This window comes from Arachis hypogaea, chromosome 2 (genome assembly GCF_003086295.3).
Source record: "Arachis hypogaea cultivar Tifrunner chromosome 2, arahy.Tifrunner.gnm2.J5K5, whole genome shotgun sequence".
In the NCBI taxonomy this organism is placed as follows: Eukaryota; Viridiplantae; Streptophyta; class Magnoliopsida; order Fabales; family Fabaceae; genus Arachis; species Arachis hypogaea.
This window is the reverse complement of record NC_092037.1, coordinates 26500302-26525409: the sequence shown is the minus strand read 5'-3', so window position 1 is coordinate 26525409 and position 25108 is coordinate 26500302. Positions and strand designations below refer to the sequence as shown.

The window sequence follows — 25108 nt, the reverse complement described above, 5'->3', positions numbered from 1 at the left end:
CATCAAATAAACTTGAACACCAGATAAAAAATTATAATAAGTTAGTAACGAATCAGTTAAAGAATTAGTTGCCAAATTTCATCACGCAGATTAAATTTTTTAGATAGTTCAAGGGTGCACAACATATACTAGAGGAGTCGATAAACATTGACGAATTATTTATCTTAATCTTAAAATTGGAGGATAAATGGTAGTCCAATGGAATTAATATTTGATACTTATTTAAATAAAAATGTTAAAAATATTTTTTATAAAGAGTTTTGTATAAAAAGTGTGTTTTATTTATTTAGTTATATTTAAAAAAATAATATTTTTATAACATATTAAATCAAATCTTATAATTTATCATCTAATAATAAAAAAAAAGAAAGCTCTGCATACAAGTTATTAGGGCTTGTATGCTTTACAAGTTAATTAACGAATAAACCCCAAAAACGCGATGCAAGGTCTACGTTCTTCTTCTTCTTCCTCTTCCTCTTCTTCTTCTTCTTTTCTTTCGTTTCTTACCTTCTCTTTCTCCTTCTTCTTCTTCTTGCTGCACGTTCTTCTTCCTCTTCCTCTTCTTCTTCTTCTTTTCTTTCGTTTCTTGTTTTCTCTTTCTCGTTCTTCTTCTTCTTGCACGTTCTTCTTCCTCTTCCTCTTCTTCTTTTCTTTCGTTTCTTGCCTTCTCTTTCTCCTTCTTCTTCTTCTTGCTGCACATTCTTCTTCCTCTTTCTGTTCTTCTTCTTCATTTACGTGCTTTTCTCTCTGTTTTCTTTCTTCATTATTCTCGATTTCCATTTTTTTACATCAAGCTCTGAAATCATTTTTGAAGAAGAAGAAGTAGCAGAAGATGAGGAGGAGAAAGAGAAAGAGTTATGAAATATGCATAAGGTGTATTTCAACGAATTTTGGGTGTATTTCTTAAATCATTTGGGTGTATTTTTGTAATCCTTTGAGTGTATTTCTATAATCCTTTGGGTGTATTTCTATAATCGTTTGTGTGAATTCCTGTAACCGTTTGGGTGTATTTCTATAATCCTTTGGGTGTATTTCTGTAATCGTTGGGGTGTATTTCTGTAATCGTTTGGGTGTATTTCTGAAGTTCTATTATTTTCAAATTTGGCAAGAAAATTGTTTTCATGGAGGAAGAAGAAGAAGGGTCGTTCATAATGCATGGTGAGTAGCGCGCTTTGGAAACAGGAAGTTGTTGAATAACGTGCGTTTTATTTACTCTTGAAAGTGGAAGTGTGTAATGCGTTAATTAAGTGTAATACGTGTGTTTTATTGGACTTGTAAGACTTGTAAGCCAAAAAGATTTGTACATGTAGCAAGTCTCTAAAAAAATACATCTTCATATAAAGATAATTAACCTGCATTTGTTTCTGAGAATAGGATATGATAAGACACTGAGAATAAGACTTAAGTCACAGAGACTCAAAATTTTGTATTTTTGTATTTTGTTTGGAGATAAATTAAAACAAATTATGAAAATTTAATTTATTCTTATTTATTTTTATTAAAAAATTTGAGATAAAAAATATAATTATGAAAAATTAACCAGAATAATAAAAGAAAAAAATAAAAAATAAGTTGTATCTTTGTTAGTATCTTTATATTTTTCCAATCATGATGGACATAAAATATACTAATTTAGTATTTTTAAATATAATATTTCTATCCATATTTTATCTGTCAAATATAATTTTGTGTCTTTATTCTATAAACAAATACAATTTTATAAAATCTTGATGATAGTATCTACTTTAATATTTTACTCTCTTTTAATTTCTAACTTTTTGAAATTTAAATATCTTTCCTTGAACGCCGGAGCGACCAAACTCCGGATCCGCAACTATTCCGCGCGCTGGAAAGCGGAAAACCCAAAATCCTCAAAAGGTGTAATCTCAGCCATCAAAATGTTAAACCCCCATTCAATGAATACAAAACAAACCACGTCATCAATCCTCAAAAAACCACACCAACCAATCAGGATCCATCTCTCATCCCTATATATATTCCCACTACAATACCTTCATTCTTCATCTAAACCTACACTCTCTTCTCAACTCCCACGCAACTTAACCTTCGAACCACCGTTCTTTTTTTCTTCTTCCAACAATGGCTCCAGCGAAGGCAGAGAAGAAGCCGGCAGAGAAGAAACCCGCGGAGAAAGCACCAGCGGAGAAGAAACCGAAGGCGGAGAAGAAGATCTCGAAGGAAGGAAGTAGCGATAAGAAGAAGAAGAGAGTGAAGAAGAGCGTTGAGACTTACAAGATCTACATCTTCAAGGTTCTGAAGCAGGTTCACCCTGACATCGGAATCTCGAGCAAAGCCATGGGGATAATGAACAGTTTTATCAACGATATCTTCGAGAAGCTCGCTCAGGAAGCTTCTAGACTCGCCAGGTATAACAAGAAGCCGACGATTACGTCGAGGGAGATTCAAACTGCCGTACGGTTGGTGCTCCCTGGTGAGTTGGCGAAGCATGCCGTTTCTGAAGGGACCAAAGCGGTGACTAAGTTCACCAGCTCGTAAAATGTTTGGGGATTTTTCTGGGGTTTCGGCTTCTAGATGAATCATGGATCTAGGGTTTTTACGGGAAATGTGCTTTTTTTTTAAATTTAATATTATTAGTATGTAGATGTAATGTCCTGAACAGTTGTTAATGGAAGGTGTTCTTTGGAATAATCACTGCGTGTTTGTCCCTTTCTTTTCCTCTTTCTTCTGTGACATGCAATTTACAAAATACAGTTATTGGTGAGGAATTATTCTCTGTATAAGAATTTAGGATTTTATGTTATAGAATTTGATATTGATAATTTGATGTTGAATAGATTTGTTCGGAACTTAGGATGGTTGATATCGGAACTTGATCTTGATTCTTTGGATGTTAATTCTCATTAAATTGGTAGGTTATTTGTGCTTCAAATACCAAGGGCTTTGTTTTCAAGTTTTATAGATTGTGATGACATGCAAGGTGTATGTTGTCTGTTTATGTTGGTCAAATCTGTATGAATGTTATGTGGCCTGGTTTATAACCTTCTGGGTGAAGCTATTTACTTATATGTAATTTAGTTACATGGTTTTCTTCGGTTTACCTTTTATTTTATATAAGGCAACAAAATTAATGTTTATGAGTATCTGTTTGTATATATGCTAGCATTTATGATTCAACATCAAGTGTATTAAAATAGGATAGATACCGCCTTATTCACTGCAATATACATAAAAACTAAATAATCTTTGATACTTGCAGATAATGCCTTCGATTGGATTGTCATAAATCTTTTTCGATAGTTACTTTGTCATTTCTTGCAAGTTGAAAAATGAAGTTTCTCTGCTTGGTACTTGAAGATTAGGGCTGATTCGGCTCTAGTTGGGGATTCTATGGAGTTGTTCACGATCAAATCTGGCTTGTGTGAGAAACTTATTGATTTTATCTTAATCCTTTCACCTTCCATTCCTTGATATTATCTTCTTTTCTGATTTTTCTTCTATGTTCATTTTCTTGTTATCATTGATGCTGGCGTTTTTAACTTATGATGCTCATATATTCTCGTTTAATTTAATTAGTGTGACCTTATGAGTCATTGGTTTTGTTATTTACAACTCCAGTGTGACTTTATAAGTCATTGGTTTTGTTATTTACAACTCCAGAATGTGTAGTGAATTTTTCGACAATGTTTTTGTTTAGTAGTTTTTTTGTAGAGACTTTGCAAAAGGAAATGATGAAGCTGTGTTTGGTTGTTGTCCAAGTGGCTAAAGTAACGATGAGACCCTTGGCTGCTCGGACAGGATGGGCATGGATTGAGAGGGAAGAACTGGTCTCATTCTTTTTGGGTATTGCACTGTTGTCATTTTGCCCCTCTAAAATATAAACCTTAGAATGCCTCTCTTCCTATAACTAAAAACTAATGCATAGACGGAAATTTGTGTCTCTATTCCTGCTTCCACTGTCCTCGCCCAAGAACCAAACACAGCCTGAATTCCACTGTTCATTCTTTTCTCAACTAAACATTGAATGTGAATAGGAAATGAAACCTTAAACCATTCAGAACTTTAAATTTGAAACGGTCACTGTCTTCCAAACAAGGGATTTCTAGGAAACACATGGCCTATTTCATGTATAACTAAATCTTTTCATGGTATCTCTTCATCTCAAACTGCTTGCATACTCCAATAACTGATTTTTTTTGCATATGAGCTAAATGTTAAAGATTGTTTTCTTGGGAGTGTTTATGGGTTTTTTATTTTATGGGGAAAGGAAAGGGAAAGGAGGGAAGGGCTTGAAATTGTAGGTAAAGTAAGTCCATTTTACTTTTCAGACCCTTACATTCCTTCCCCTCCAAAAACCTTGTATCTGTTCACAATTTGTGTATGTGTCACAAGTCTTCATGAATCTTCTGCATTTCCAGGTGATAATTTTGAGAATTAGAATCTTATTCATTTTACCTATTTGTAATGACTTGAATTGCTCAAAATTGAAACTTTAATGGTAGCATTTTTCAGGCCTCGGAAATAAAGAGATTCTAATTGTAGTTGGTATTTAATGATTTGTGGGACTGATTATTTGATTTAGATGGCAAAAGTTTATTTGAGTCTGAGGCCGGTTTTCTATGCCCTTTTTTCTGTTTGATTGACAGCATCACTCTCTGAGCTAGTATGCACATCGGAATTACTCATCCTTAGCGATCTTAATATTAGCTTCTAGGTTATTATGTTCATTAGAAATGAACCAATGAATCAGGTTCTGATGTTCAAGGTAATGGTTGCAAGCACTAACACGTTTTAAATTGTGTGCCAATGTTCAGTTGTTGGGAGAATTGACTATTGGACTTGGTCATTCTCAAGTGATATTTATGTTTTTATTTTAGTAGTTACTTGCATGTTCCAATGTTGGAATCTTCTTGTTGGTGTATCATGTTTATTTAAACATGCATTTGTAGTTGCCTGACACATTTAAGAAATGCATGTAACTAGTGCCGGTGAACCTACTTTATTTTTTGTTTTTATGTGAAAAAATATAGAATACCAATATACTATCGCTCAACTTATTGTCAACAATAATTAATTATTATAAGTAGATACATGTATAAGGAGATACATGTATAAGGAGATATATCCAGAAGACACATTTATAAAGACACTTTCATTAAACACAATTATAAATGAGAGTTGGCAAATGAGAGTTGGCAGAAGTTGATAGAATTCTTATTGGTTACGTAGCGAGATTGGTTATGATATTTGAAAAATTCGAAGTGTATAGTGGAGTGTAAGATCTTGATACTTCTTTTATTATTGTATTTGGGAAAAGCAAGTTTAAATGGAAAAAAAAATCAAATATAATGTTTGGAAGTAATTATACAAAATAAGCATGACATGAAATTAAAATGTAGGTACTTATTTTATGGAATTCAAATAAAACTAAATTTGATTTCGTTATTTTACTTATCTATATTCTTGTAATCTTATTCAGTTCATAAAAAATGTCGACATCATCAATTCTATGTGTAGGTTGGGTTTCGTGACTTTAGTCTATTTTAACTTTCACTAAATTTAAAATTCAAATTCTGCTTGTTATTCGTACTCGAGGCGAGATTAGGAACTAATGAGGTGGAGATTAGAGATTCCAATTTTGTCACGCTTAGAATTAAGTCAGGTGGATAATCTCTAAGATATTCTGATACTAAAGTCAGTAGGATGTTAGATGGTGAGAGCATTTTTTCATGTATTTTCCTATTGGTTGCTTTACCCTTTTAATATGATATAATGGGTTATTGAATTGTTGGGTGTCATCATGTGTATTTGAAACATATTTCTTCTTTGAAATACTACTTTAGAAGTTAAGAAAGTAGAAAGTAAATTTGAAAGTCTCGCTTAAATGAGAGTGAATAGTGAGTAGTGACCATCTGAATGAATAAATAAGTGAATATTGAAAGTGGAACATTGTTATATTTTTTTATCTACTAGTTGTGGTTTACATTGCTGCAAGACTAATAGTAACATAGTTGTTGAGTTTTTATTTCTTGTTTATTTTCATATTACCAAAATCGGTTACCCGGTCTCTCCCAACCCCTTTTTCTGTTGACAAGTGACGGTTGGTCTGTTTGCCACCACTAGATATTAGTTGTTCGACAATATTGAAAGCATTTCTGGTGCGATCATGTGCATTTCAAGTACATACTGCTAGTTCGGTCTTCTTAGCAATGCGCAATCAAACTTTGGCCAATCTAGGTTTGGCGATTTTCATTGGGTCATGTTGTGTATTCTGCATTAATTTTTACATAATCATAGCTCAAATCACATCCCCATGCTTGTCCATGTCCTAGTCCATTGCCTGTGAGTAGGAAAATTAATATAATTAGACACTAAGAGGCAATACTCAAATTCGTTCCTAAATGATAACCAGGTTTTTCAAATTAATCCCCCGAAAGATTGTTAGTCATATTAGACCCTGAAAAATACAACTATAAAGTCAAATTAATCTTTCTATCAGTTAGATGATGATGTGTCACATGACATGACAATTTAATGTCACATGGTACTTAATATGACACATCGTCATCTCACTGATGGAAAGGTTCATTTGACTTGCGATTATATTTTTCAAGAACTAATATGACTAACAAAATCTTTCGAGTACCAATTTGGAGAACGAATTATCTTTAAGAAACGAATTCGATCATTAACCCTACACACTAACAAAATTATCAATAGAAGTAGATCCCTTCACTGGATTATACTGTTGAAGTGGTAAAAGAAAAAGCATATGCTATTGAGTTACAGTAATGTACTTACCAATTGATATGTTAATTCTAACAGTACCATGAGTCTCCCCAGCCCTTTTTAGATAATTACTAGCAGCAACCCTGCAATGTTTGGAACTTGTCAAGAGATTGTGTACCTCTAACTACCCACATGGCAATTCCTAATTAAAATCACAACAATGTTGTTCCAGCTAAAAATTTGAAAAGGCATTGTTAAGATTAGTTCTAATTGGTTTAGAAGCTGTTAAGAGATTGAGTATGTGTGTGGATGAAAATATAACGCATTCAAAGCTATCCTTGGCCCCTGATTCTCTAGCTTTTGCTTTAAAATATGGTGGTTGGTAACTAAAATAGAGCAACAAGCCATGATTATGTAAAATGAGTGCAAATATTGCAAGAAGGTAGACTCTAAATTGCATGAAGCCATGGACAAAGGTCTTGAGCATAAGTTGAGTGCTAAAAAATGTACATGATACCCTATTGCACGTTGCATGGAAAAACATGGGAACCTAGTAAAGAAAACAGTGTTATTCTACCACATTTTCATTCTTTATCTTCTCATTGTAGGGATATGTTACTGATTGGAAGAAATCTAACCTAACCAAAAGTTTTTTGATTAAATGATTGATATTTATGCCAATAGTTTCCTTCAAGCAACAGAAACGTGAACTGATACCATTCAGGAACATAAAAAATTGTATATCTTATCGTCCAGTATTCGGAGCATAAATTTTGTTAACAGTAGCACTGAGGCTTGTTGCTAAGGGTCTCACGAAAAAATTGGAGTAAACTACTATTTAACTCTGAAAAGATTAGTCTGCTGGAAAAATTGTACCCACAGGATTAAAATATTTAATTTGTCTTGAGAAAATCAAGATAGGTGATGATTTATTATGAAATGTTAACTACTGATGAAGTGTCAACTAAAGAAGAAATATCATGATTCACTAGCATACCAGAATCAACTAAAATAACCAATAACAGAAAGTCCTACCGATCAAATGATTGTGGTTCCCCACCAACCATCAGCAAAATATCCCCCAACTCCACCCTAAGTTTATTCTGGTGGAAAGAGACCCCAGAATAACCAGCTGCAGCAGCAATGCGTCCCCAATTAGGGTCTCTGCCATACACAGCAGCCTGATAAAACACTATATCAGAAAATGTTTCTTCAGCCAGATTGAGATAGTAACAAATTCTTTAGTTCAATTATTCGTACCTTTACAAGTGAAGATGCTGCAACAGAACGAGCAACTTTTGCAGCTTCACCCTCACTATCTGCACCCACTACATTGACCTGCAAATTTGATGATACATACATACCAAGAAGGATTGAGTCCTCATTCAAACTAATCAACATCAACCAGACCGCAAAATTGGGTTACACATCTATCAAACCACAGAAAAGGCAGAAAACAAAGGGAAAAATGATCTGATCACATGGCCTTGCAAGATATCAGCAATGGCTTATGTATCTTATTTGGGGGAAAATAATATGAACATGGATACTGAGCCAGACAATTAAAACAGAAAAAGCAGTGGAGGGAAACAGAGAAGCGGAAAAAGAATGATATATATTATATATATATATATATATATATATATATATATTTTATATTACTCTTGAGCCATGCCTACTTGTTGGGAAACTAAAAAATATTTGAATAAAGAGGATTTGTTGAGATAATAAGTGCAGAATGAAATCTATACCTCTAGGAAATATAAACGTTGGAGAAAAAAGGAAGTCTAGTATTATCATTGGAGAATATTAATATAATGTAATAGCACGATCAAGCAAAAATATGCTTCATTCAAAGAAGCATACCTCAATGAGGCATGTTGCCCCCTCTCCATCCCAAGCTATTGATTTGGCAAGACCTTGCATTACCTGAAAAGGGCAATCAAAACTAGGAGGTCATTTTTGAAGAATTACAGGGAATCATGGAACACTGATTCTTTTATAAAAACAAAATTCATGAAATTTTGCATTCTTTTCGTTTTTCTACCCATTAACCCCCAAGTAAAGTAGTCTAAATGTTATGAATTCAGCATAGAAATCACTAAATCCTAGCTTCGTAACTTATGCACACACAATAGCGGCATAACGATGCACCATCTCCCCATGTTACAAAGAATCTAAATTTAAAAGCCCATAGTACTTCCATTTCCAGTTTTACTAGAAATCTAAGCTATCCGTAAGTGTAGAAGCAAATCATTATTTTAAGTTATTCAACAGCAAAAAATGGAGTATGAAATTATAATATCGTTACAATGTAGAAGATCAAATTTACCGCATCTAGGCATGCCTGAAGTTGAGTAGCCTCATCACTGTCCAGTGAAGAAATACAGCCCAACCCAGATAACCCACTAGCCAAAGCAATAATAGTGTCATTAGTACTAGTATCTCCATCTACCTGTAGTAAAATGTTGCAAAAACAAGGTAAGAATCAGTCACAATCCATAACATGGTCAAATCTCAGAAAAGCAATATCTTTTTATGGAGATAATATGAGTATATGACCCTTTTGCATTAAAAGCAACACAGAAAATTAAAATTGTAAAATTATTGCAACACCGTTATTCTGATATATACAGAATATCAAATATAAAATTTAGATACAACATAACTAAATGAATTTGCAGTTCCAGAACAAAGTGAAAATTACATACAGTTATCTGGTTGAAACTTCGGTTCACAGCAACCTGCACCATCTTTCTCCAAACATCGCTGGTTACCCGGGCATCAGTTGTTATTACCTAGGGTAGATATAGTTTAAGGATTAGACTGGAAAAACCATATATTTCAAATGAGAAAGAAGCATCATGTTAGACATACCCCGAGCATGGTAGCCATATTTGGATGGATCATCCCAGAGCCTTTTGCCATTCCCCCAACCCTTACCTTAGTCCCTCCAACCTAACCAACACCACAAAAAAAAAAAAAAGGAATATAAAATATTGTTATGAACCAAACATAATCCATTAACTACCAAAACTTAAAAAGAGTTAAAGATTTCTGTCTAGAAAATTTGAAGTTGATGAAATTATAGCTAGCTATTATACATAATTACCTATCAAGACTACTTTCCATACAAATAAATGCATGCAACTATGGTCCCTCTACTTTTTCTTCCCAACTACCATTAACAAGGCTCAAGCTATACAGGTCACATTTAAATGAAAGTATGAAACATCCTATTATGGCTTGTATTAAGGCGCTTGATTGCACAGAAATTCCAAAATACTCAATTTTTTTATTTGCTCTTCCATTAGCCAAATGAATTTGGACCATATTGTTCATATCAACCATTCATCCAAATGATCCAGAGTCCAAAACATGACAATGTTGCAATTTATATAAATGTGTGCATGTGTGTTACAAACTTTACATATATATGCTACAGTAGGTAAATACAAATTGATTGTATGAACCTTCAATTAAAAGAGGAAACAGTGATACCATAGTCTCAATTGCCACGCTTTTGCTAACAAGGTCCGTTGTTGTGATTGCCACTGCTGCAGCATCTGCCCTGTATGCAAGCAAAATGATAAGATTATAAAAAGGAGGGGAAAAAATGTATTGAAAGGTAGACACAACAATGTTTCTCAGACGAAAATAATTTTTAAGGAAAAAAAGTTAGTTTCTTAACATGATAGCATGCCATTTGTAAAATTCAAAAGTGTAATCATGGAATACAGGGATTACCCTTCAACTGAAGATGAAAGTGAACCCACTAATGTGGGAAGTGAGCTTAAAAATTCCCCCTGCAAGGAAATGAGAAGTGATTAATGTGGCAAACAGAATTTCTGCTTGTTGGAATGCTTAAGTAGTTATCCAGTTACAAAGTACAAAAACACAAGCAGACAGAAAACTAGTGCATAGAGATTCTGCATTTACCTTCTTTATTCTTTGACCAATTACACCAGTAGATTCAACTAATACTTCTTCTGGTTTCACTTTTAGAAGCTGTAATCATGAAATTTACAATACTGACTAACACCAAGTCCTTTTGACATGGAGCACCGTTAGCAAAATCTGTTTAATAAGGATGCATACCTTGGCAAGGCTTTCCACACATTCTAACATGTCCTGATAACCTGCTTCACCCTGCAGATATTAAGGGCCTTAGCAACCAAATGTTTATTAATCTTCACTAGAAAAAGTTCAAATGAATCAAGTTCATAGAGAGCATTCATCGATGCACTAAAGTAACTTGATTGGGTCACACTTCAGTGGACTATTGAATATTATTCATAGGCACATGAAACAAATAGTTTTGATATCCTACCGTAGCTGCATTTGCTTGGCCTGCATTAGTTATTACAGCCCGTGCCTGACAAGTACCAAAATTGACTTATTAGCAGGCAATCAAGCAAGAAGGATAGAGTTTCCAAGGAACAGCAGCACAATGCATGCTATTAGAATTTCAGCTCATGGTTGAGGAATCATCCATTTCTTGACAGAAAAACTGCTCAAATATACATTAGGACAGTGAAAGCATTTTGCACAGGAGCTTGGAAAAGATACCAGCTCATCAGATATTGACAAGGTTAGTTACTGCATAAGCTGTGTAACGCATTTGGTACAATACCGGCTGCATCTTGAAAAGGAAATCAACAAAAGTAGAAGTCTCTTACAGTTTTTGAAATATCTAACATCTTTTTGCAGTATAATACTGGTGCAGCAGCAACCACATTTGTTGTAAATGACCCTGAAGAAAATCCAATTGTATGAAGTGCATGCCATACTCAAGTTGATTTGAGTTAAAATTCCACAAGACAAGCAAACCTGCAGATATAGCATCAACGTCACACATAACAAGTGAAAGGTCGGGCTTTTCTCCTTTGGCACGTAATCCTCCATACATTCCGGCAGCTTTAAATCCCTCTGCAGCAGTAACTCCTCCTGGAATCTGAATGATCAAAATCATATATTCAACTACCGGTAAACCAACTTGCATATTGTCCACTTTAAGTAACCTTGAATAGAAGATGTAATATCATAACAACATCCCATTTCGAGAATTGAAAGCATACATTGCTTTGGGCCTAGAAAGGGAATCTAATAGCAAATAAACTACAATTAGGCATCCAATGCATGACCAAGAAGAGCAAATTTTCTAGTCAATAAACATATTTCTTTCATCATAAAAAAAAATGCAACTTCCGAATATAGTAAAATAACAAGAAGCTAGCACAAACAACACATCATTCAAAAGAGAAACCTTTCTGAAAAGAATTGAAGGTGTGTTTTGATCATTTTTTTAAAAGTACTTTTAAGATTATACTTTATCAATGGGTTCAAAAGAAAAAAAAAAAGAATAAAAACCATGTATTTCTAGTATTTAATTTGTCTCTATTGTCAATGCAAAAAGGTATTATGCAGACATCCGATTTATGTATTGTCATATCAGAAAAAGTATTTGGCTTAAATGCTTAATTATTCACAAAGTTAAAAGTCTTAAAAATGTAAAAAATTGATTGGATACATGGTAAAAGTACACAGCAGTTTAATTCAGTCTTGTATTTCTATGTTTTGGAGAAACTTATTCAAACTGACTACCACTTTATAAATTCTTATTTTTCTTTTTTTAACGAACCCTTTCTAGAAACACATTCAAAGGACCCTTATCTAAGGCTGCTTTTGGAATGAGAAATAGAGTGGAGAAGGCACTCAGATAGAGAAACTAAAAACAAAGACACCAGTTTTTACTATCACTATACTAACCAAATTCAACCTAAGGCGATGAATGCTAATGACAACAATTGTGATGAATGATGAATATGACAACAAACCTCCTTCCAAGGTCCTTCAGGAAGAAAAATTGGAGCAGCTGGTATGTAACTTGAAGCCTTACTCATTGAAACAGTGCAGATCCTCAAATTCCGCAGAGAAGAAGGAACACATGAGGGGAAAACCTGCAAATGAAAAATGATCTAAGAAACTGCACTTTACTCAGCAACCAAACACTCAACGATCATAAAGAAAGAGACATTCGAAATGCACCTTTGGGTTTCGGGAACTCGGCGAATGCAACTGAAGAAAAAGTTGGTGAGGAATGCACGAATACATTATTTTTTTTTCACAGCTCAAGCGAAGAGAAAGTGAGTAGCTACTAGCTAAGTAACTGTTTTTGATATACTATATAGAATCTCTTCTCGCCTAAATTATCGTCTTTTATTCCCCCCTTTACATATGGACTTTATTTATCGTTTTTATTTTATGAAACTCTACTGCGCTTAAAAATTTTATTCTAAGCATAAAGGATTTGATCCCAAACAAACTAGTTTAATTTCTAACCACAAAAGAAAAATTTATTTGACACCCAGCAAAATTAAATTAGTATAACAAAACTACCTAAAACGTCTGATAAAACTACCCAACAAACTACTAATAATTTTTGACAAACCAGCCTAATCTTTAATTATTAAATTAGTTTACATCTTTCGTAATTAAAATTTTTAAGGTTTAAATCTTTCGTCATTAAAAATGATAAATTTACACAGGACATAAACGTGTAAACGAATTCAATTGTAAACCTCGGATCGGATACCAAATTGTTTACACCCGTCAAAATTGACATATGCAAGTATCTTTAGTCCATGAAAGATGTTCATAAATTTTGCGAATAATAATAATAATAAAATTAAAAGGAAAATGTTCATAAGAACTATAACATTACCAAACGCTAGAAGATTCTACGCACCATGTGGAAATATAGAAATTTTAACCTAAAGCATTAATCCATTCAGAGTTTACTGTTTCACAAAACTTATACAGTGCCAGCAAAAGGTTGCGCTATTCAACAGTCACCGCAAACGAATATTATACCATGACAATCACACACTACCATACCATCAAACAAACGTGCTGTTTTCGGTGCTATATAATCAAGCAAATAAATGCTTTACGCAAAATTCATACAACTAACAACATTTTGCTATTATTTGTGGTTCCAGAGAAGGAGCAAAGAGTTATGAACATGACTTCATCACTACGTTACACTGTCCTTTTAAGAAGGAAAAGAAACAAGCAACTAAAATTCACAATACAAGTATATAAAAAAAATAAAAATAAAGAATAAAAACTTCATACTGATTTGCATGCTAATTTAGGAAAAAAATATGGTCAGCATGCTATTTATATCCTTCAAAACTCCTCTATTCCTACTACCCTCCTTCTAGGCCCTGTTTGTCCCAATTTTCAACGGTTACTCTTCTATCCTACATTGTACAAGAAAGAGAGAATGGCTGGTTTGGCTTGCCACCAAAAGATTCAGCCACAAACACCCATACTACCAAGAAAAACAAATAAGGGGGAAAACAAAAGGAAGAAGAAAGCTGCTAAGAGGAAGAGTATAGCAGAAATGTTACTGTGAAAGAAACTAACAAATGAATATAACCAAAAATTAGTTACAGCACTGCATAAAAAAGCATCACTCTATCGCAAGCTGCACTCTCTTCTCCAGCATTGAAGTTTTATTGAACAGGGTTAGCTGCACCTCCTTAAGATATTTGGATAACTGCAAAAGAAATAAAATCTCATAATTCGTAATGCATGATCCTTGCTGCAACAATTTATTTCAAGAACAAATAGAATAAGATTTGCCTGTAAAACAATTCAACTCAGGCCACCACAACCAAGTAATATAAAATAGCCGGTTGTGTATTGGTTATGTAGGCCTTTCAACTTAAGTAGGGCTTCCTTTAAAATACTTGTTCTGCTACACATATTGGTTTGGGTAATTTGTGTAGAGATTACATAGTGGATTTCATCTGCTTTTCATGATATAAAGCAGAAGCAAGGAGTTGAGCTTGACCACAATTTTGAGGGGGCAGAAAAAAGCTTTTTGCACAATACACACAATTTTATCTTTTTACCAAATTGACCATAACTATTAAACGTTACATAATATAAATAATTATTTCATACCCCTTTTAGCATCTTTATTATGCAATAACTTCTTTTTTAATACAACTCAAACAAAAAAAAATCTAAGCTATTTTTCAGCTAAAGTAACCAAACATAAGTTGATTCTCAGAATATATATATATATATATATATATATATATATATATATATATATATATATATATATATATAAAGTGAATGTCTCAAAACCATATGTTAGGACCCTGTACGTTAGTCGTAGAGAGAGAAACCCAACCATAAAAGGGAACAAGAGACAAGTTAGGGGTCATGACACTTTGTTGGCAAATCTTGGAGAGTTAAGGAGGTATAACTCATCCTCAAATTAGCATAATCTCTAGGTTATAGTTTTTGTAGTATGGTTCTCCAAAGGTTCTTACCACCATGTCCAATAAGACCAAAGTGTAGGCCATTTATTATGTAATTGAGTATTTGAGTGTGATCTATGGTCTTACAAATGCAGTAAAAGCTATAGATTTCAACCTCAGGATGACATTACCTGATCTTCACTCATCTTTCTGAAGCCTAGTTTTTTAGTCCAAATTGACTCTGCGTCCCCAGCTGCAGGAAGCACCAACTTTTCTACATTGAGAGAAGACAGCAACCTCTCTATGCAAGAGAATAACACTTGGAAATAACCCTAAATGAAAATATCGCCAGGTAAAAGCTTAGCCATACCTACTACACTATCAGCCGACATTATTAATTTTGATTCAGGCAATTGCTTACCTTTCCTTGATGTTCTCTGCTAGTAGCTACCAGTGGAAGTTCAGCAACAGTACTACCAAAAATCCTAAGCAGCCCAGCAGATACAACAACAGAACTGTGCAAGTATGATACAATGTCAATACAACCAAACGTTGAGACTACCAGGAAAATAACAATAACATAGAAAGCCACATACTTGACAATTAGAACAATGCAATACATCCCTCCGAATTCTTGGCCAGAAATATTTCTCCTGCAAAGAATTAACATTATATTATATAGTAGAAAATATGCTGCATTAAAAGATCATGAATAACTAGAAGCATCTTCAAACACAGATTGAAGCAATAAATCTACAACCATGAGTGACAAAAGCATCATCGTCATCATCATCACCATCACCATCATCATCGTATAATGATTTTTTAATTAAAAAGCCATACCAAGATTTGTGAAGTTGTAATACAGTATAAACCTGAGAATATTAAACTTGAAAAGGGTATTGGTTATTATAGGTAAGCGTAAATTTAATTTACTTTTCATCCTAAAAAGATGTTTTGATGCAAACAAAGCCAATGAGGCAATTGTATAGTTCTTCTATCCAGCAATCATTATTCAGGAATATAGACGGGATACAATGATAAAGAAAATATGTGTATTCATCATACACTCAAGAATATCGTAGGCTGTAAGGGCTGTCAACCAACACTGGAATATAGATGCTTACCCATAGACCATAACAGGAATCAGATCACGTCCAGATGTAGCAACAATGGGATCAAAACACTCCTGCCAAAAGATTCCTAAAGCATGAGAAAAAGTTGTTTGAAACAAGTCACAGAATACACTAATGGGTAATGACAAAACAGCTATCTCAATGCCAGTGAAAAGAGAAAACCAAAACCCAACAAATAAATAAATAAATAACTACACAGGAATTTTTGAAATGCATGACATCAACCTAACACTCACGCTTAACCTCATAGAACAAGTAAAGCTCATCTCAAGGTGATCACAGTTGTTGCACCTAGAGGAAAAATGTGCATTCAGCCTCAAAGCATGACAACCATTAAGATGTGTTGAAATCATTAAAACAGAATATATTTGATTTGAATAATAATGGACTCCAAAATCAATTCTCATGTAAAAAATATTTATTTTGAATAAATTTGCACATTTGCAGGAAACAGAAAGATGCAAACAAGAAATATGCAAGTTAAACTAGGAGCAGCTGATAGGACCAAACACTGCAAAAAATCAAGTATCCAGATTAATCTATAGAGAATCCATAAGTACTCACTCGGAAAATTGCAGCAGCACGAGAAAGTAATGGCAAATGCTCCGGATAACGGCTTTTTCCACTTAAGATTCTCCACTTGATATCATTCATGCCTCCGTAGGTAAATAGTCCCTTTTCCTCATGTTTCCTTGTTATTAGTTCTGACAAGGAGACTGGTATAATGGCAGGTCCAGCAAAAACTGAATTCTGGAGAGCCACATATATTCTATTGCAGTCATCACAACAAAACCACTTATCCTTGGGCAGTTCCTGTGGCAATATATGATAATAAATATAAGAAAATTTACAAGAATCATAAATATTATTTGCTAGAGGGCTCAGTGCTTACTTCCAACTCACAAAGCCCTATCTCCCGTAAGCAACCAACATGATACTCCTTCTCACACTGGATAAGCATTAAAAATTAGTGCCTTGATTATCAGTAACGAAATGGCTAATTACAAATTTTTCATGTATAAAGCATACCTGATCACAAATTATTACTGTTCGCTCATCAAACTTAGACACACTGAAATCGTTTGCCCTGTATGCCAATCATAAGAATCAAGACATAATTAAGAAATTATACAAAAATTAATTTAGATCTTCTAAGGTAAAATCCTTGTAATGTAAGAAAGTGATGGTTATTCATTGTTAGATCATTTGGTACAGAATCCATTCCCATATACCCTTTATCATCCATTAGGGGTGCACTTATTTCATAATTTTAAAATGGTGATTTTGTAACATCAGTTTATAATACAGTTGAAAAGACTGCTACTCAAGATACCCCTGCATCCAATAATACAGTTTATTTTTTATCCAAAATTTTATCCACTAATGTCAGTCATTTGATTAGCTTAAGGATGTTTTAATGCACTTTGTCACTTATACTCTTATTCATTAATTAATGTGTACTTGATTATGCGCTAAGGTAGGCGTTTGATTAGGGGGACTGAGATTGAGACTGGGGGACTGGGATTCAGTATTGTGTTTGGTGGTTAAAGATTAGAACTAAAATTTCAGTCTCCCTCCCTAAAATTTCAGTCCTTTCAGTACCCTCAGAAAGTGGGGACACAGGAGACTGAAATTTTGGAGACGGAGACTAAAACTTTAATAACATTTCTTCTAAAAGATATCTTAATTTAACTTTTCAAATTCCAAATCTACCCCCAATCTTCATATTTTTTTAAATTAAAGATAATACTAAATCACAACTCAGTTCAGTACATTTTATATCAAATACAATACAGAGACTTAATTCAGTCTCTCAGTCTCTGTCTCCCAATCTCAATCTCTCAGTCTCAGTCCTAGTCCAAGTTATAAATCTAAACACTTAAAATACTTTTGAAATTAATGATTTCTTAATCTATATATATTTATGGATACAAGTAGTACTAAGCAAGATATATTTTTTGTAGACGATACTAAGGAACCATGTAACATACCTGCAGACAACACATCCTCCCATTTCAAACTCAGGTGCTTTATCAACCCGTGTCAACCGTATCATACTTGATGTCATCATAGAAGATTCTCTTCCATTACCAGCACTATTTCTACAATTTAGACAACGCCAACTTGTTTCTGGAACACACTCAAAACCCAAGCATGCTGCAATTGTTACACAAAGGCCATAATATCAGTATCAATAAATTCCTAATTTATCTTCTGCTGCCATAATAACCTAGGCCATTTACCAAACAGAATAACATCTTAAGGAACCCTAAATTTCATTCAAGCAATATCCTGTCCAAAACACACTGATACAATAAAACATATATCTCTTACAATTACGATATCAGTTCTAATGATGCATAGGGTAACAGTGCATATGTTTTGTAAAACAAAAAATCAGAAACTAATATAATCAATAGAAAAGAAAAATAGAATATCAAATTTCAACCTGCATGAAAAGCTCTGGGGCATTGATTGCAAAGAACCAGATCTCCTCCATCTCCACATACTGCACACATATCATCACTATGTCCCGTCATCAGGTTTTGACCATTTGCCAAAGACAGAGCTATATCATGAAGTGTCAACCCATTGGAGGTGTATATGTGTCGGTAACTGCAAATAAATAAATAAATTGTCTTAGGATGAAGAAAAATAGTACAGGCAGTTTAAATGTGGTGCTTCAAAAGTCTACTCACGGTTGGCGTCTCGCAGCCATTCCAGCATGGGCTTCAAATTGTGATGGACTTATCTGTTTACAAATGAACGTAAATAGTAACGCATACATAATTTAAAATAAAAAATAAAGTACTTTATGGGAAATGAACATTATTTTGCTCTCTTATGTATATGTTCATATCATACCTCTATATCACAATGACTACAGACTATACCATTTCCCTGTTTGTAACCACTAAGTATTCTCTGGAATTCACATCAAACAAGTTAGAAACTGAAAAGAATAAGAAACCGTCAATACAAAAATATTAAAAGGAAATATCAAGACACCTGTCCTTTAACATAATAAGCCAATTCAGCACCATCTGGTAGTCCATTTGGCATAAAGAGTAACCTGTGTAAATCATTGTCCCTGAAAAAGGGAAAATCCAGATTCAAACTACATAGTCAAGCCAGAAATAAGTGAGCAACACAAAAAGTTTTTGAATGAAAAACAACATACCTTCTTTTAGTGCAACCATCAGCACTTCTTTTTACCACAGGTTTCCACTCGTCAGTTGTCTGCTTCACATTCAATTGTTGCTCAAAATGACTTGGCACATGGATAGAAGACAACTGACCCAAAATTTCCACAGATTGGCTGGAAAAGCAAAAACCAAAATTGCATTCAATCTTGTCAGACCTTATCCATACTTCGAGAAGACAATGGCATAAAACTTCAAAATCTTAACATTTGACATATATAAGCATTGAATCTAAAATATTCAAGAATACAAAATAATTGAAACCTGACAATATTAAGTAGTTTCAATTCGTGATCATAGAAAACAAAAATAGTTGATACTGGAAATCACTATTAACTAATATAAAGGTAATGTGTAAAGTTAATGTACTTGTCACATGCTTTAGACTTTAGCAAAAGTAAGAGCAACAAAGTGGCAAAAAATTGAGTTTAGGGTGTATGATTTTTGTTTGGAAGAGAGAAAGGGGGGGGGGGGATTCTGGTTTACCTTGTCTTCTTATGAGGCATGCCAGTAAACTTGGTGCCATAATTCTTATAACCCTGAGCCCTCTCATTGCTTTGTAAAATACTTTCTGGACACACCATGGAAAAGGAAACAAAATAAGAAAAATTGTAAGTCCATGCAACGAAATTTGAAACACCTCCTACCATGCCCCTACCAATAGGCTTAATCTGTCTTCTCATGAAAGTTGCAGCAGAAAATATGCAGAAATTAAATAATATTTTATCTCCTCTATCACTTCCTGGACATTAAAAGCATGAAAAAATATAAAAGGGGGGGGGGGGGGGAGGGGTTTTCTGGAGTGCATTTTTTGTATCTACTAGCTAGGATGAAATATTCAACATCAAAACATGATTGAAAGAAAATACTCTTCGACTAGCATAAACCATATCATCTCTAACTAAAATAACACATAATCAGGGTTCTGTCCTGGGTTACTAAGGATATTGCAGGCCAGAAGGCACCAGAAATAAGAACTACCAAAGCAAATAGTCAACTGATACTGTTTTATAAACCAGATAAATAATTCTCACCTTTCCATATTAAAAAGGACTCCTCGTTGACAGATGAACCAGCGACATTTTTTATAACCTCATCTAGAATGCTGAGTGGAGCAGTTTTTATTTCTTGGATAATACTATATATCGGTCTTCCATTCTCTAGGTATATGTGATTATTTGGGTGCCTAGTCTTGGCACCAGCATGCTGCTCGAACTCGTAGGCACTAAGCACCTAAAATCATCAAGATTAAATCAGCTTTCTTGTAAATAGAAAAGACCTCCAATCCTAACTAGAAATAATGCATCTTACTCTGGAATAATTGCACATGGAACAGCCACACAAATATCCACCACCATCAATAATCCCAGGTAATTCAACCTGACAAAAATTTCAAAAATTGAGAAAACTATCAGAATCGTGAGAATATGAAAGGAAAAATAAATATGTGCTTTTACCTTTCCCGGGTTGTAAATATACTTCACTAGAGCTCCATCAAGGATACCAGTTGATAACAGCTTCTTGACATTTGTGGGGTAGCAGTTGGGGACTACCTTTTTCGACATCTTCAACTCCATGTTGCGAGTGTACAAGTTGAAATCTCCATTTTGAGCATATCCCATTCCACCCAGGCTCTCCAACGAACCACCACTATAATCAGCCCTTGCCATATATTCCTCATCATCCCCATGAAAACCATAGGGATTACTGCCTTCAGCAAAGCCAGCAGGTCTATAAGTTGGAGCAGGTGATTGGTAATCGTAGTCCTCCTTCTTCTTACTGAACTTAAAAGTAATTTTTCTAATCCCAGTTGAACTAACATGCTTCGGAATCTCCAGTACAACACAAGAAGAAATTGCGGAGCTACTGGGGTCCTTATCACTCCGAAAAGTGCTATTGATATTGTGATCACCAGCTTCATCACTTAAGGTCTCATCAGAGCTTGAATTCTCAAAACAAGTGGACGTTAGTTCCCCACACTCTGCAGGGTTACCATTTCCCGATTCCGTGGGCTGGCTACTAATATCCTGAAAAGCTAAAGCATTCTCAGTCACAGAAATGTTCGGGTTGAAAACTTCAGAGCGCAATTCATCATTGGAAACTTCCTTTGCTTGTTTCTTATTAGGAGACTCAGTTGTGTCAGCATCACATTGGTCGTAGTTCCTCTTCAGTTCCGTCCTTAATTCCTCATTGTTTTCCTTCTCTCCATCTGCTAAAGCTTGAACACAAAGAGCTTCTTCTCCCATCAAAATCTATAAACAAAGCTTCTGCAAATCCGAAGGTGGTAACTACCAGAAAAGCAACACTACCGCACAGCATTCACGAAGAAACTACTGGCAGACTTGAGATTCGTGTCAAAATGAAAGCCTGGAGCACGAAATCCTGAATTAGAAACACAGTTTTCGAATCATTTAATAACTCTGCACACTGGAAAACACTAAAACATTACCGAACGAAACAACAACGCGAGTCAATAATTCAATCACGCGTCCAGATGAAGTTAGAAAACGCGTGTTTGAATGAACAATAACCGCTTCTTAACCGTTTAATTGAATTTGAATAATAGACAACAGAGTTCCACATCAACAATACCAAACCTACCTTAAAACCACACACACCAATTCAAAAGAGAAACTAATCCAAACGAAACAATAATTCAAATCCAAAGAGAGCCTCTGAATCCCCAAATTGCATGGAAAATCCAAAGACCACCTCGAACTTATTCGAATCGAGTGTTAAACTAACAGATCTGAGATTGGGAAAGAGCACTGAGCTTTACACTAAAACAAGATTCGAAAACAGGGAAAGTGAAATCGAGAGAGGGTTAGGGTTTGGTTTTGTTTTGTTTGATTTTCCACAAGACAGAAAAAGATAAAAAGACGATAGCGGCAACGAACTGAAGCGAGAAGCTTGGTTCGCGGTTGAGAATGAGATTTCAACTTTATGGAAGGGAGAGATAGAGAGTGGCGATGAGTTTCGCAAAAAAGAAACTGTCCGAAATTTGGTAAGAAAAAAATTTATATAGTAATAATAAAATAAAAAATAAATAAATTGAAAAAATGAGAATTGTCGCAAATATCTTTTGGAAGGGACGAGAAGACAAATGGATAAATTAGTGGGACCCAGTGGCAAGTTGGGCCACTTATATCACAGGACGTGGCAGAGCCACTAGGCTGTGTAGCTAGAGTCCTACTCCCACACCCTTGAGCCGCCTTTTGGGTGAAGTGTCGTGTAAGTCACACGTGGAACGTGATGAAGGGTTAATTATGACTTCCATGGTAAGCAAGGATAGTAGTATCTACCACTGTGGAAGTGGAAAACTGAAAATGCCTATTTTTTGTTTCGGAAATTGGATCAGTATTCAGTATGAACATGACCTGGATTGCTTTTCTATATAGCTGTTCATGGGCAGGGCCAGAAAAATGTTACATTGGGCTCCACTATACAAAATATTAAATTAATCTTCCATAAACTATGTACGACACACGTACATTTTCCACCGAGTTAGCAACTATTTCTTTTTGGGCTGCTGCTTCCTGAATCCTCGGCCCATGCATCATATTTATAAGGTGAGTTTTATGGTGTCTTTGTTATGGTGTCTAAATTGCCTAACTTTTCTTTTAAAATAAAAAATAAAATGTTTAAAATAAAAAATAAATTATATAAAATTTATTAAATATTATTTATTTATTTCTTTTAGTAACTTAAGTACAAAATGATAGACACCATAACATTCACCTATTTATAAATACATATAAATAAGAGTAAATTTTTAAATGAGTTCCAACAAATTTTACATCAAACACTTTAGTTTTTAATAAATTTTATTACTTTAAAAGTCTCTAAGAATTATTTCTGATAAACAATTTGATTTTCTATCACTTATAACTAAATCTTTAATATATGTATTAAATAAGTAAATTTCAAACAAATTTTGTTATAAAACAATTAAATCCCAATAAATACTATTCTGATGGTTACCTGAAATTGAGTTGTTTTTGGGGCCTAGACGTCAGGTTCAGACTCTCTTTGTGGCAGCGTCTGACTTCCTTTAGCGGCGAGGTGTTACTGTCCGAGTTCTTCGTAAGGAGGTGGGAGTGGTACCTGCAAAGGACTCTGATGCTTAAATTAGTAAAGGTTTAAAGTAGTTTTTTAGTAAATTGAGTTCTCAATATACTTGAGGATGTCTGTATATTTATAGTAGAAAAGATAACTACCTTTTAGAGTAGTTCTACCTTGAAGGGTGGATGGTCGTTCCCCTTTTCTAAGGAAGTTGTTCAGCTCTCATTTCTAGATGGATAGGAGATATCTTAGGAGTTAGTTACTTATTCAAATAAGTAAGGCTAAATTGTCGTCGTCGCACCTGGCCTCTATGAGGTCGAGTAGGAATAGATGAGGCCACCTTCGTTGGATGGCCTTTTATTCCTTTTGAGCCAGGGTATGAACAATGTCCCTACTTGAGTCCGAGCTTTTGTAGGGTTGGGCTCGAGCATTTGTTGACTTCCCTGATCTTCGGGATATAGTTATGCCATGTTAGGTATGCTGCCTTTTGGGGTAGGTGTACTTGACGTATTTTTCAAAAATTCGAAATGTTGCGTCCTTTAATGGTATGGTGCACGTTGCTTTTGTGGTTACCTTGAAAATCGCGCACATCATTAATAAGGATGTGTAGATTTACTTTTTTGCCCTTTGTGTCTTATAAATATCAAAATTCTTTCTTTTTCTCCTTTTTCGCTTCTTCTTCTAAAATGTTTGCCCATTTTCTTTCTTTCAAAAATTTCTTCAACTTCATTTTCGCATCCGTTCTTGAATTCAAAATTTTTTCCATCTTGAATAGAAAGGGTTTTGTATACGCCTTTGGAGTGGAGCGTTTGTGTCTTTGCTGTTCAAGTGCTTTGTTCTGATTTGCATTCCTTTAGGGTTAGCGTTTCTTACCTTTTTGAATTTCTATCTCTGTTTTTTTTATGCTCTGAGTGGTGTTGTTGCTTTATTTTTTGATAATGTCTTTTGTCTTTTTTAGAAAATTTGAAAAAACTTTGCTTATTTTCTTTATTGAATCTGTATTTTTAATTGTTACCGTGAGTCTTGAGTGTGGGATTTTTACGCTGTATTTTCCCCAAATGGTATCACCTTAGCTATTGAAGATGGCGCTATTTCTGTGTTTGGTAATGTGATTGTAGTCGTTGGGTGTATGAGATTCTATAAGTGTTTGTTAGTGTTGTTGATAATGACCCGACTTCTTATGATTGTTGCAGTTGCTTTGATATACCCGACTTGCCGACTTGTTGTGACGATTTTTCTGTGTTTGTTGTATTGTAAGTATAGCTTTATGTCTTGTTTCATAATTCAATATATTTCTTCTAAAGTCTCATCCGACCTAACTTAGGTAGAGATATCCGTACTTACTCCTGTCTCTATTATTGATAATGAGTATGCTGAAACTTTTCATAAGCATCATAGGTTGTGTCTAAATTGGGAGGATGAAAGGAAATATGAAATTGTAATTGCCAATCTTGAAGAGAGTGTCTGTTTTTCCCCGACTTAATAAATTGGAGTGCCATTTCATCTATGTGTATGATTGCTTTTTCATAAGATTAGGAGTTAGTCTTCCCTTTTCTAATTTTGAGTCTGAGGTCCTTAAATTCTGTAATGTTGCCTCTTCTCAGCTTCATCCTGATTCTTGGAGTTTCTTGAAAATATACCAACTTCTTTTTCGAGAACTTGAGGTCCTTCCTTCTCTAAAAGTTTCTTTTAGTCCTCACCAAGCCTTTCAGTTCCAAGA

At 34.4% G+C, this 25108-nt stretch overlaps 3 protein-coding genes across 8 annotated transcripts; 1 reads left to right on the top strand and 2 right to left on the bottom strand.

Moving 5' to 3' along the window:
* The first annotated feature begins 2014 nt into the window (after window positions 1-2014).
* Window positions 2015-2670, top strand: LOC112742041 (probable histone H2B.3). The gene has a single exon (XM_025791258.3). It carries the CDS (start codon window positions 2101-2103, stop codon window positions 2515-2517), a length of 417 nt encoding a protein of 138 aa, XP_025647043.1. The 5' UTR covers window positions 2015-2100; the 3' UTR covers window positions 2518-2670.
* A 3207-nt stretch (window positions 2671-5877) lies between these two features.
* Window positions 5878-12937, bottom strand: LOC112742028 (arginine biosynthesis bifunctional protein ArgJ, chloroplastic). Its single transcript, XM_025791246.3, has 17 exons — window positions 12757-12937; window positions 12546-12668; window positions 11539-11662; window positions 11388-11461; window positions 11039-11083; window positions 10807-10857; window positions 10648-10716; window positions 10456-10514; window positions 10210-10279; window positions 9586-9666; window positions 9420-9506; window positions 9041-9163; window positions 8575-8637; window positions 7969-8046; window positions 7744-7889; window positions 6781-6851; window positions 5878-6319 (listed from the first exon to the last, which is right to left on the bottom strand). The coding sequence occupies exons 1-17, from the start codon at window positions 12820-12822 to the stop codon at window positions 6237-6239; spliced, it is 1413 nt and encodes a 470-aa protein (XP_025647031.1). The 5' UTR covers window positions 12823-12937; the 3' UTR covers window positions 5878-6236.
* A 734-nt stretch (window positions 12938-13671) lies between these two features.
* Window positions 13672-22399, bottom strand: LOC112742010 (uncharacterized). Of its 6 annotated transcripts, none has more exons than XR_003171780.3 (19): window positions 21928-22378; window positions 20784-21693; window positions 20638-20706; window positions 20361-20559; window positions 19813-19897; window positions 19305-19442; window positions 19133-19214; window positions 18989-19048; window positions 18823-18875; window positions 18573-18739; window positions 18115-18280; window positions 17153-17210; window positions 17016-17072; window positions 16688-16936; window positions 16115-16190; window positions 15584-15640; window positions 15409-15502; window positions 15179-15319; window positions 13672-14272 (listed from the first exon to the last, which is right to left on the bottom strand). XR_003171780.3 is itself a non-coding variant. In XM_025791236.3 (19 exons), the coding sequence occupies exons 2-19, from the start codon at window positions 21570-21572 to the stop codon at window positions 14186-14188; spliced, it is 2613 nt and encodes an 870-aa protein (XP_025647021.1). In that variant the 5' UTR covers window positions 21573-21693; window positions 21776-22399; the 3' UTR covers window positions 13672-14185. The 6 variants fall into 6 exon arrangements, 3 of the variants coding, with proteins under 3 accessions (XP_025647021.1, XP_025647016.1, XP_025647010.1); XR_011871933.1 differs by having other exon boundaries at window positions 20784-21708; window positions 21928-22322; XR_011871934.1 differs by having other exon boundaries at window positions 21776-22320.
* Window positions 22400-25108: the final 2709 nt, after the last annotated feature.